This window comes from Antechinus flavipes, chromosome 5, assembly GCF_016432865.1.
Source record: "Antechinus flavipes isolate AdamAnt ecotype Samford, QLD, Australia chromosome 5, AdamAnt_v2, whole genome shotgun sequence".
In the NCBI taxonomy this organism is placed as follows: Eukaryota; Metazoa; Chordata; class Mammalia; order Dasyuromorphia; family Dasyuridae; genus Antechinus; species Antechinus flavipes.
In genome coordinates, this window is record NC_067402.1 from 141,179,336 (window position 1) to 141,193,183 (window position 13,848).

Sequence of the window (13,848 nt, forward strand, 5' to 3'; positions counted from 1 at the left end):
TGAATATAAGACCTACTAGACTTGATCCTCTAGGACAGCAAGAATTGTTTTTTTTTTCCATTTTTGTGTTTTCCCTACATTCAATCAATATTGATTGATTTAATGATTATAAAACATAGTCTCTGATAAAAAGTTTTTTAAACATTGAAGAAATATTGGTCCTTATTATAATTCATATTTTATTTGTAATTTATGTTATATATAACATATATGATTTATATATCATATATAATTTATAATTCACACCAGAATCCTTCTAAGAACTTCAATTAAATTCCCCTTTTGGGCAGTAAAAGCATGAATAAATGAGCCAGAGAGTTAGTTGGTATACCCTGCTGGTAATTTTCTACTTAGGTAGAATTTTCTTTTTTCTTTCTTTATGTTTTACAATCATATTGTTTTCATTACTCATTTTATTAATATAGTTTATTATATTTATAATATTCTTTATGTTGAATTAAGCAGTAGAGTCTTGAACTCAATTCTCCTGAATTCTAATCTAATGTGTTTTGCACCTTACTATATAGTTTATTTCTTGTCTAGATGATCATAATGGTAAGAATTTTAAGTACTAAAAGAAGGAAAAAAATTGAATAGATGGACCTTCCAATATCCCTCAAGATGTTGAAGGTGTCATGTTACTCTTGCCTGTCATATAACCAGGCAGATCATTAGGCTGGGATTTCTTTTCCATGGTGCAAATTATAAATGGAAGGATTTTGTCTGTCTATTTTCCACACAAAATCTCAGCTTTATAATAGACCTCACAGGTCAAGTACCCAAACCAAAACATGAGCAATGCACCTCAGAGTTTTAGGTAGAGCTTTCTATACAATTCATGTCTAACAAAAGTCACTACAAACAATTTGGATGAATTGTATTTTTTACCCCTTTCCCTTCAGGGGAGTGAATAGAATTAATTCTCACTGATCAAATCTCTACCCTCCTATCCTGGTTCAAGGTATGACCATTTCTTGAGGGCACTACTACTATTCCTCCTTTCCTTTCTCACCTTCAGGGTTGGGGATAAAAGAAGGATATACAGAGCCACATGTTTATTTAATGATAATGAGATTAGGTTATAAAAGTTTTAGTCTAAAGAAAAGTTCCAGTTTCACATGACTACCTTTCTTTGTGACTTGGAAAACTTTAAAAATATAGATTATAAATAAAATTGATAAAATACTCTGAGCCCCAAAGCAATCTCTTGATTTCCAGGCTGATGGGTTGGTCTCTTAGCAAGTTGAATGTGATATAATCAACTACCCACAGATCTCTCGACACTCTTAATCACATATATTCTTATTTTTGTAGAGAAATCTATTGTTAAAAAAATATGAAAATCAGCCCCAAAATTTAAAATAGCAGAGAAATACTTAGTAATAAATGATGCCACCAATTATATGCATGCAGAAATGAAACAGAAAGGAAAATAAAAGAATGGGGTAAATTCACCATTGTTCTAGTGATTTTTCCAAATAGGCATAATTTCTTCACCCCCTGCTGAATCTTCTTAATAAGCCCAACATTATGCCAAGGAAAGGAAAATGCTTGAGCTAATACACAAATCTTAGATGAAGTCTTCCCAAAAGTATCCTATATCTACTACTGCTGCTGCTGCTTCTCCTGCTATCTCTTACTCTCTTTAATTCACTCTTATTGTGTCTTTCTCCAGAGAAATTTAAAAACTACCTCTGTAGCAGAAAACCTTGCCCTCCCAAATCTATTACACAATAATAGCTCCGTCTTTTTTTCAAGATAGGAAGAAATGCAACTTCCTGGGGTCTGTAATGATTGAAGCACCCTCATAAGCCTTATCAGAATGATTGTTACACAATAAACTTACCTAAGTCAAACAATCATTCTATCCAAATGTCATTTTATCAAATGAAAAATGGTTTCATTCGCATGTGTGGAAATTTACTCAATCACAAAACATGTGTCAAGCACTGAGATAAATGCTGAGGAAACTAAGAAAGCAAAGCTCCATATATGACATTCAAGTGATTTTTCAGTTATCCACCTCTCACTCCAAAAAAAATTAAAAAGTAAGCACTCCCTGATCTAACCTGGAAAATTTCATATGTAAATTGGAATCTTCCTAGAGAGATAATTCATCAAGATTTTTCAGTGCAAAACAAAAAAAAATGAATTATCTAGAAAAATGTATTAATTTGGATTACATAGAGGAACTTTTAAGTCATAAGAAATTTGTTTTTTTCTTGTTTTCAAAAAAGGATTAGATGTCAGCTATATATAAAGTACTTTGTTAAGTCTGACAACTGTTCTTCATTTTGATTACAAAATTATTTTACTCCGCCTTTATCCCATTGTTCTTCTCCAAAAAAAAAAAAGCAGTGAGACTGTCCTCTGTATTCTGATTCTTTGCTTTACCTAGCATGTGAGTGCCATCCTCAAGGCTCCAAGAGCACCATATGTGATCAGATAACAGGGCAGTGCTCCTGCCACGGGGACATTGGAAGTCATCGCTGTGATCTGTGCTTGCCTGGTTATTTTGGATTTCCCAATTGCCGTCCTTGTCTCTGCAATGGTTTTGCAGAACTTTGTGACCCAGAGACTGGGTCATGCTTCAACTGCAGAGGATTTACAGCTGGACTTCATTGTGAAAGGTAAGGAATTGGAACAAACTTGAAAAAAAAATCTGTTCTGGTTTTGCCTTTGAGTAACTGAGTCACTTCTCTGAAAGATTACTGAGTCGATGTTTACTTACACAGCAGAATGGAGGTTAAAACATCTGTTACAGAGGTTTTTGGCAGTCTACTAGCTTGCTGTTCAAAGCAGTAAATATTTACTGAGCAGCCAACTATGGGCAAGGAACTGTGCTAGACTTTGCTACATAAGAGAAAAGGAGAGGAACAGAGAAAGGGAGAAGGAGACAGAGAGAGAAGAGGAGAGATAAAATGGTATCAAAGACTTTGCTTTATAACAATAAAGATAGAATCTAGACCTATCAATTGTTATGAGAATCTCTTAGATGAGGAAACTCCCTCTATTAATGCAAATTGGTGCTTTCTCTGCAACCTGTAGTCTTAGAAGAGTTGCTTATAATGTTCAGAGGTTAAGTTGACTTAACCAGAATCACACAATCATGAGTCAGAGGCAGGTTTTACATCCCAATTTTCCTGACTGTAAGCCCATCTTTGTATACACTATATTTTGGTGCCTCTCTTTATGATAATGGCTCATATTAATATAAAGATTTACCATTTACAAAGTACTTTCCCCACAACTACCCTTTCAAGTAGGTAGAGCTCGAGTTATTATCGAGGTAGGACTTTTGACAGATGTAAGTCTGAAACTTAGAAGAGATAAGTGATTTGCCTGTTGTAATGTCTGATGGAACTTGAGCCTGAGTCTTCTAATACTAAGTTCACTACTTTTTGACTTGCCTATAGCTATGCTATATGACATATTCCTAAAAAGTAGCACATAATTTAAAAAAATTGAAATAGAGACACTTGAAAAGCACAATATTTAAAAGGACTCTACAATGAATATATTTGTCAAATAAGGAATCTTTTAGCAAAGTAAATAGTCATTCTCTAATTTATTACATTTGGGGGAAATCACGTTTCCTTAAGGCAGGATGTTTGCCATTATATGTACTTTTCAGGTATATATTTTGATTTATCTCTAAGCAAATGTACTTAATAGGTGCATCGATGGTTACTATGGAAATCCTCTCTCTGGAAAACCATGTCTTCCTTGCCAGTGTCCTGATGTTCCTTCAAGTAATCAGTATTTTGCCCATTCCTGTTATCAGAATTCTTGGAATTTAGAAGTAATCTGCAACTGTCAGGAGGGTTATACAGGTATGGAATCTAGCTCATCCAATGTGCCTTTCCCCTTGTTCCACAGTCTTTGATTATAGGCTGACACAAGACCACAATTTCATCAGTTATTTAACTTATACAAATGTTTGATGAAGAATATGAAATAAAGTGACTAAAGAAGAGAAAACTTTTCAAATTTCTGCTTTATTGAGTTGAATAATTGTGTTTATCAAGAAATTAATTAAGGGAAATCCATCCTCCTCCTATGCAATAGCTCTATAGTTAATATGCACCAAAAGACTAAACTGTATTTGAGTCAAATGAAGTCCATTTGGTTTTGTACTTCATTTGTGTAAATACCTCTTTCAGTAATGCAGATTGAAATCCTCCTCTGTTATCTTGTGTGATTTTAATCCATGTTTTCTCATATAACATCTAGAAAAATATAAATATTTCATGATTGTTCTTTTTAGTAGCTGAGAAGTATCAATGTATTCTTCAGATTACCCATCATCTAATGTTCTTCCATTCCTGCTACAAGACCAATCTATCTTCTTTTCTGCTCAAATTTTTAATAATGTATTTTACACTGCTGCTTATATATAAGTCGTCAAACTATAACTTGCTTTCACCTGCCTCAGTCTTTCCACTGTTCCTTGGGTTTGTCTTAACTCTTTCTCAGATCATGGTGTCTTGTGCTTCACATTCACAATAAGCAAATTATCCGAAAAGGATATTTTTTCATTTGTAAAATATGAGACTTCAAAAGTTTAAATAAGTTGCATATAGATGCAGAGCTCATTAAGTATCTATCAGAAGTATGATTTACCACATTTTGTCTCTCCAAGTCCAACAATATGTCCATCATGCTGCAATGGTGGTGTCAAAGCAAAATAAATAATCTCCATGGGCCATATATTAACTGGAAATCCACAAATTTGCATTATCTAGGTTTTATTGTACTTTTATTTATTTTGTTGAATTACATTTTAATCTGATTCTGGGCACACCAAGAGAGTTTTGTCGGCTGCACGTGCCTGGCTCCATGAATGAGTTTAACACTTCTGTATTCTATGGAAGTTTAATGGGCCCAACGTGGAGAAGGATTAGAGCATGAGAAGCAAAGTACAGTGATCTGTGTCAATAGAGTGAGTATCCAGGCCAATAAAATCACAGTTCCATTAAAATATTCTACCGGGATGCTGTTGGACAGCAATCTTTCCATCTGCTATCAAACCCATTCCCTGGCTAATGCTTCAGTTCTATCCCTGAATTCCCAAAGTCACAGGAAACAGACCTTGGAGAAAGCATTTTCCTCTAAGGAATTTTTGTTCTAAATAACTATTAAGTATTTTAATATGTTCTCAACTATGTTTGGAGACCACAGAGTAAATGCTGAAGGATTCATATTTCATATCGAAGCATTTTCCTTGTTTACTCTAATGTGCAAACCCTTTTTTGTAATACCTTAGGGAGCTTTTTCACTTTCCTATTCAATTTTAAAGTTATTTTCTATACTTCTAACCACCCCATTCTCTTTTCTTTCAATCTCTTCTCCTTTCATAGGTATTCAGTGTGATGAATGCTCAAGTGGTTTTTATGGAAATCCAAAAATATCAGGAGACCTTTGCCTGCCATGTGCCTGCAACAACAATATAGATAGAACAGACCCAGCATCCTGCAGCAGGGTAACAGGAGAATGCCTTAAATGTTTATATAATACTCATGGGCCCAATTGCCAGTTTTGTAAACCAGGTTACTTTGGATCAGCACTCACACAAAATTGCAAAAGTAAGTTGATGGTGCAGAATGGCCACAAAATAATAACTTGTCATTCTCATGGCATCACACAGATGCTCTCTTTAACAAGAACTTGTTAGAATAATAATTAACATGTATGTAGAGCTTTAAGATTTACAATACACAAATGAAACCTCACTTGCTCCTCCCAACAAACTATGAGGAAGGTGCAATTATTACCCCCATTTTTCAGATGGAGAAGTTAAGCCTGACTGAGGTTAATTAAAATGCCTAGGGTCACACAGCAAAGTGACAATCAAAGGATTTGAACTTAGATCTTCCTGTCTCCAAGACCACCCAATTCAATTTTCTATGTTATCTATTTGCCTTTTATAAAGCCAGCTATAAACAATTTTCTTTGGAAGCTTTTTATAGCATTAATATTACTATAGATTCATGAAACATTAATTTAAATTAACATTTTAATTTAATAATTAATCAAAAAAAGAAAGAGTAGGTAAAATATCATTATGCAAGTTGCAGCCATAAGCATTTCTTCTATAATATTCCTGATTTTCACCTTTGGTAGATGACATATTGTCATTAATAAAAATTTCCCTAATGGATTTAGTGCAAGATTATGGCCTATTCCTTTTGTTTGTTTGTAATAATTATTCAACATTTTATTTTTCCAAATACGTGCAAAGATAGTTTTCAACATTCTCCTTTGCAAAACCTTGTTTCAAATTTTTTTCCCACCGTCCCCCAAAAAGCAAATAATCCCATATATTTAGAAGAAGCAATTCTTCTAAACATATTTCCATATTTGTCACGCTGCACATTAAAAATCAGATCTAAAGGGGAAAAAACATGAGAAAAAAACAAGCAAACAACAACAAAATACCTTTGATCCTCATTCAGGTTCCATTCTCTGGATGTTGATGGCATTTTTTTTCATAAGTCAATTGGAATTGTTTTAAATCACTTCATTGTTGAAAAAATCAAGTGTATCATAGTGAATCATCACATAATCTTGTTATTGTGTACAATATTCTCTTGGTTCTGATTACTGTATTTAGTATCTGTTCATGTAAGTCTTTCCAGGCTTTTCTGAAATCAGCCTGCTGATCATTTCTAAGAAAAAATAATATTCCACGATATTCATATACCATAACTTATTCACTTATTCCCTAACTGATGGGCATCCACTTAATTTCCAGTTTCTTGGACTAAGACCTATGCCTAAACACAATAAACTGTTCATCAATGGGGGAAGAATGGAAACTTTAGGAACACCAAAGTTAAGATGAATAACTCTCTATTTTAGAGCAATCAAATGGAATTCAGTGGGCTTAAAAAGTTAATAAACTTGGCAAAAATGAGCACCTTCCTTCCTAACTATAGAAAGAGATTTTTGGTGTATCTTATAATGTCCTGGTCAGAACATATTCAGACTGTGGGAAATCACATCATGGTTCTTCTTTGAGCTCTTTGGAGAAAAGGCACTACCCCATTCCAAGTCATTTCTTATTTTCAATAACTACAAGTTCCTTTTATCTAAGTTATACTTGTCTTTATTTTCCCAGAATGTACTTGCAATCCTTCTGGGGTAAATCATACTACATGTGCAACAGGTGATACAGAATGCCTATGTGACCCAACAACAGGATCCTGTCCTTGCTTGCCAAATGTCATAGGTTTGACCTGTAACCAATGTGCCGAAGGATACTGGAATCTGGTCCCTAGGAGAGGGTGTCAGATCTGTGAATGTGACCCCCAACATTCTCACAGTACTCATTGTGACCAGGTAAGATCCCTTTAAAAAAAAACTTGCATGTGGTATATTAACTTTAATTGATGAAACACCATAAGAGCAATGTCTATTCCAAATCATCCTAATTGCTTTTTGCTGTATTGCCATTGTTAATAATCACCTTGGGGCAATTGTCTTCTTCATGCTGGAACCAGGATAGAAGAGGAAAAAGATGGGCAGAGGGAAAAGCTGTGGGAAACAAAATCTGCCAACTGTATGGTTTTGTCTAGATCCCACTTCTGGAAGGTGAATGTTAAATGTAACAACAAAAATTATTTTCCTTTCATTATCTGATAAATATTATAAAAGGAAGACTTTGAAGTAGAATAGATAATATATGGCAATGAACTTGGGGCCTTTGCCTACATACTAACACATCAGATTTATAAGGTTTTTTTAATTTGCACCATAATATCATTCCCCTATGCTAGACAAATGGTACTTATTTACAAAATAAAATCAGGATTTTTTACTATAAAGTTGAAACCCAAGTCCAAAGATAGACTATATATTGTCAGAAAACTGACTCCCTAAGTTCAGAGAAGTCTATTGCCAAATTGAAGCAGAATTCTTTGGTCCCAGCAGTGCTAGAAGACTCTGAAAGGCATATTGTTATGAAAAGTAAAATGGATTAAAATTAGGAATAACCATCCAAACCCTTTCCCATTCACTTACTAGCTGTGTAACTCCGAGCAAATTGTTTAATCTCTCTGGGCCACAATTCCTCATCTATGAAATAATAGGGTTGGATTTGATAGCTTCTGATATCCCTTCCTGCTATAAAGCTATGATTATATCATCACTCACACAGTAGAGGGATTAAAATGTCAGAAGGGGGAATTCCTAGCTACAGGAGTGAAAGAACCCTTGAACCTTTGAAGAATTAATTGTTTACCCTCAACCATCACTGGGAAATATAGGTCAGTGATTGTTCAAAAAAAGTAGCATTATTTCATTGCATACTCAATGATACTAAAGTATATAAATGATTTTCACTGTTTATTCAATAGACTATTGAACCTTGTAATGTTCTCTGTTCAGTTTTCTTGGGGGTCTCTGGAAGCAGTCGTTTCAGTTCAGTAATCACCATACGAGTAGCCACGGGTTAAAGTCCAAATCCTTTATCTCTTTCCAAGTCTTGTCTCCTTTCCTGGGGCTGAGTTAGCTTTCTTAAAGGCCTCTCTCCCTCCTTGGTTCCCAGAGTTTGAGCTCCCACCTGTTTTCTCTGCCCTCTGAATCTCTCCAAATGAATCCTGGCTAAGGCTCCTAGCTTATATGCTCTACGCTGAGTATAAACCAATCATTATATCACTAGGAAAGCATTATTTGTTGTAGGATTAAATCTATCATACTGAACCATGATAAATAGATAACCATTGTCTCTATCAATTCCACTGACTTAGCTCCTTGTTTCAAGTTCAGAGTTCTGACCTAAAACAGAACTTTTTTTTTTTCAAAGAAAAAAAAAGAACATGACTGGCATAATATATTTAGTTAAAAAAAAATTTAGTGTTTATAAATAATATGTTTTGGCTTTTGCTTAAAGAAATATCTCTTGGGCAGTTACTGAAAAGAAAAAATACAGTAGTGAAATCCAATGGGAACACTTAGAAATATCAGGGGATTAAGAAAAGGTTATAATCAGACCTTAAAGATCTGAATTTAAGGAGAATCAAGATAAAACTGGAATTATTAAACCCTATGTAATTTAATCATTAAGGTTTTAGATCAAGTTAGAGGTTACCTGAGCTACAGCATAAAATGGCTGATTTTAAAGCAAACTATTAAATATCTGACTGGAAAAGTACTATAGGAATAAATAGCAGTGGCAATCAGAATAGTTGGAAATTTGACCCTGATATTAGTGTAAACACCTGACTCCCATGTGCTAAAAACTGGAAGAAATTGGTAGGCTGTTGACGATACATCCCTGGGATTCCATGAGATTCCATGGATTCCACTGGAATCCATCAAGGGAAGATCCTGGTGGTACATAGCAAGAGTTTTTGAGGGGAGTTTCCTTTTGCAAATTTTTTGCAAAATTTAGCTTGGCATCCTGCTCTTTATATTGCTGCCAAAGATTTTCAGCCCTCCACATTTAAAGAATAAATGTCCTTAGAATGAAAAGGAGTAATGTGGAAAGATTTATAGTATAGATAGCTAGATTCAAAACCGTTTAAATAGCCATAATCAAAAAATGTTGGTTAATGTTTCCAAGTTCAGCCTAGGAAAAAGTTCTCAAGTTGTATGCTCAGGATTTTGAATATAAATTAACCATCCTCAATAATTTTATCAATAAATTCTGTAAAAACAGGAAAGATGCACTGGTCAAATTTGTAAATGACACAAAAACAGGGATAGATCATAGGATAGATGGCAGAACTTTTGTTCAAGGTGATCTTGACAAGCTGTCATGGAAAGCCTAAAACAACAAGGTGAAATTTATCAGGAATAAATGTGAAATTCTGTATTTGGTTTAAAAAAAAAGTCACTTGGACAATAACAAAAATGTGATTTGGCAGGAACTTATGAAAAATATGCAAGAGTTTTAAGTTATTCAAGCTTAATATGAAGCAAGAGTGTAAGACAATTGCTGAAGTATTAACAGAAGTATAGTATCCAGATTATGAATGTAATCATCACATTGTATATTTATTTCCCTGATTAACACATATATGTAATCTTGTGTTAATTTCTGAGAACAAACAATATTTTAAAGGGACTATTGACAAAGTAAGGTTCGTCCACACAAAACCAAGTCAGATGAAGAAATTAGGAATATTTATTAGGAATATTTGAAAAAGGGAAGACTAAGGAAAGTTATACTATTGTCTTCAAATATTTGAATGACCAAAAAGTGGATGGTGATGAAGACATTGTGTTGCACTGACAGGATGAATACTAATGAATTGAAGTTAAACAGAGATTTGGGTTCAACAAAATAAGAAACTTTCTAACATCTAAGGAATCAAACAGTAATAGATTGAAACCTGTCCATTAAAAATATTTAAGCAAAGGAAAGGTGACCATCTTTCATAGTGTCATGCAAGAGATCTTCCATTGATTAGAAGGTTGAGTTAGTTAATATCCTGAAAGGTCCTTTGTAATGCTAAGATTTTATGATTTCATAGTTTTATAAACTAGAATTGACATCCATAGAGGAAATAGTACCAAAAAATGAAAGAAAGGGTAGACAGTAGTTTATTATTTTTGTTAGGTCACACATAGGTTATTGTCTGTGCTTTGTTCTTGAAAATGATCATGATTTGTGATATTTAAGTGGATTGGATTTAAATGAGGGAGGGCTGTGCAAAGTCACCTGCCTTTCTTTCTCTTCCAAAGCCATCTGGGTCCAGTGGCCTGATAGAGATCAGGATGACTGGAGATGGCTCTGGATGAAATGGGAATCCTTAATTATATCCAGAAAAAAGATAGAGATAGAATTGATTATACCTTCATTGTCTTATTTATAAAATGGGGGCAACTGGCTATCAAGGGAAAGCAGTGAAGGAAAATAATTGGAAGTGGAGTTAGAAGTTTGACTCATGCCTCAATCACCACCTATGCAACTTTTAAAATCTAGGATTTGTCTTCCTCATCCACAGAATCGAAGTATTGGATTAATTCTAGATTTGAATCTCAGATCAAGGTTCAAATTCTGATTCTGTCACTTGCTCTGAATAATCTTAGATATACCACTTAATTTCTAGATCTTAGTTTCTATATCTGTAAAAATGATGGAGGTGGCCTAGATGACAGGATCTAAATCTTCCAGCTCTTTAGCTATAACCCTGTGACTAAGTGATTCTCAAGGGTCTTCCAGTTTTGTCTTTGATCTTATGAAAAATTAACCATGCTTTTATTTCAGTGTTAGGAAACAATACATCATAGACATTTCCTACTTTGGGATGTGAGCATCCTGTGCTTTTTTCTCTGCTCTTGTTTTTCAGTTACAAGGCCCCATTCTAAAGACTCCTTTCACATACTTTAGATAAGAATTTTATACATCCCATCTATACTCCCACTCCTTGGAACAAGTCTTTAAAAAATGACTATCAATTTATATTGACAATGGTTATATTGTAGGCTCTCAAGCTTTGCCTCATTTTTAAAATATATTTATACACATTACCTATCTTTGAATAGTATGATGGAGTCTCCCTGTCTGTTCCCTCCCTCTCTCTTCATTGGCAATCTATCAACCATTTGTCCAGTTACACACATACACTCAATACAGGGTAGCTATATATACTCAAGGGCCAAAAATTATGAAAGAGTACATGAGTGAATTTTGTGTGCATTCTTCCTGTAAGATATGAACTTATCTCATATTAATGATATGAAGTCTGATGTTTTCAATTTCTTTTAATATTGAATAAATATTGCCTTAATATTGCCAATTTAGCTAGCATGCCTATTTATATGATCTAATTCCTTACAGATTTCATTTTTAAAAGATAAATGTTAAACATATTAAATCTGGGAAGTAAGTGTTATTTTATATATATATATATAATATGTTATTATTATTCCCATTTTACAGATGAGGAAATGAGGCAGGAAAAGTTAAGTGACTTACCCACATAGCTTAAAAATGTCTGATCTGAATTTGAACTCAGGTCTTCTTGACTCCAGGCTCAGCCCTCTATAGAATAACATATAATTAAAACTAAAGCTGCTCTAAATATAATTTATTCTCCCTTTAATAATTCAAAAGATTCAAGTTTTTATAATGCTACCAAAAATATTTTAGTAATGCAAATTTTCTTCTTGTTTTGATTCCAGATGAAATTTTGTATTGATTGTTGGATAGTCATGACATGCACACTTTTCTTTCTTGTACCAATTATTGAAAATACTGACAAGAATATAGTCCAAAATCCATTGGTCAAGGTCACTTCAGAAAAGATTTTCATATTGTATAGGAAGTTTGATTAGGTTACTACTAATCTAATCTATAAATAAATTTATACTATCAAATCCTAAGATTCTAAAGAATCCAGCTAAGATGACTTTCCTTCCCCCCCATTTTTCATTGGGTGTTATGTGTGTGTGTGTATGTGCGTGTGTATGTATGTGTTTTTGTGTCTGTGAGAAAGAAATGGGGGGAGGCAAAGTGGAAAAAAAGAGAAAAAGAAAGGAAGGGAGAGGGGGAGAGAGAGAGAGAGAGAGAGAGAGAGAGAGAGAGAGAGAGAGAGAGAGAGAGAGAGAGAGAGAGAGAGGAGGAGGAGGGAGAGAGAAAAAAAATTTTATTTCCCTCTACTATATTCAGAAACAAGGAATAGAATTCTATTTGTGTGGTGGCATGGAAGTTTATTTCTAACCCCATATATTATCTTTATCTTGCGTGAAATTGCAAGCAAAACTGCTGCATTTAAATTTATGTATTTATTTATTTTTAAATTTAAAAACGTCTATTTCTTTCTCTCCCACCTCCCCTATTAAAATAAAAAAAAAGACAAGGCAAAGCAAAACCCTTGTAGCAAATATAAAACTGCTGCATTTTAAGTAAAATATTCCCAGGCCAATTTCTAGAAACTGCAAATTGAGTGTATAAAATCTTCTACCAAACGAGACATTGAGTGTTCCACCAGATCCTTGGACTCTGTTATCCTTATGGGGAAACTCCCATAATTATATAAGAAAAGAATCTGGCCCACTTCCCTTAATCTGTTTTGTTTTCATTTGCATCTGTGTATGTCTCTCAGTTGGGAACCACCTGTCCCTGAGCAGCTGGGAGCAGACGGTATATCAGAGATGGGGAAGCCAGAGCACGTCCGCCCCATCCTCCTTTCCTTGTCTCTTTTCCATTGCTCACTTTAGCCATGGGAAACACCCCTCCCCTGTCTTTCCACAGCTGTATAGGCTAAATCACAGGAGAGAGAATGAATGGTTTCTGTTAGAATTAAGTTCTTCAGGGATTATAACATTCATCAGTTCCTCACCCATGACTGTTTTTACAGTTTACAGGCCAATGCCCTTGTAAATTAGGCTATGGTGGAAAACACTGCAACAAATGTGAGGAAAATTACTATGGAGATCCCCAGGTGCAATGCATTGGTAAGTATTAACAATTACTCTAAAAGCTTTGTGCTTAGTTATTTTTTGTTTAAAAAAAATCTTTATTTTCTATAATTTTGCCCTGATGAACACGTCCATTCAAATGATATCCAATTTTATATGAAAATTTGATGAATAGTTTTTAACAGTGTGGACTTAATTGACACTATTAATTCTTTTTGTAACCTTAAAAATAAGTGAATTCTCAAAGGAGATGAGTTGACCTTAATGCATCAGACCCTTAAGAGCAATGCAAATATACCTTTGCCTTGATTTTCTGTTGTTTTAAGGATGCACTAAGAATGAATCTTAACATCATTGTGAGTTGGGGAGAAAGGAGATCTCTGAAAGAGTCAAGAGTCATCAGCAGGGTAGAAAATCTCCCAAAACTCTATGTCCATAACCTGTCTGTCATTCTTCTATTCTGGCTCCAGTCCAGGA

General features: G+C 34.2%; 1 protein-coding gene across 1 annotated transcript in view; it reads left to right on the forward strand.

Moving 5' to 3' along the window:
* The window catches only part of LAMB4 (laminin subunit beta 4), a 125,861-nt gene that overhangs the window by 57,598 nt on the left and 54,415 nt on the right, over positions 1-13,848 (forward strand). Inside the window, exons 20-24 of the mRNA XM_051962414.1 lie at positions 2,399-2,630; positions 3,676-3,833; positions 5,361-5,585; positions 7,121-7,341; positions 13,311-13,407. Of these exons, the coding sequence (XP_051818374.1) occupies positions 2,399-2,630; positions 3,676-3,833; positions 5,361-5,585; positions 7,121-7,341; positions 13,311-13,407 (933 nt within the window). The remainder of the gene's footprint in view (positions 1-2,398; positions 2,631-3,675; positions 3,834-5,360; positions 5,586-7,120; positions 7,342-13,310; positions 13,408-13,848) is intronic.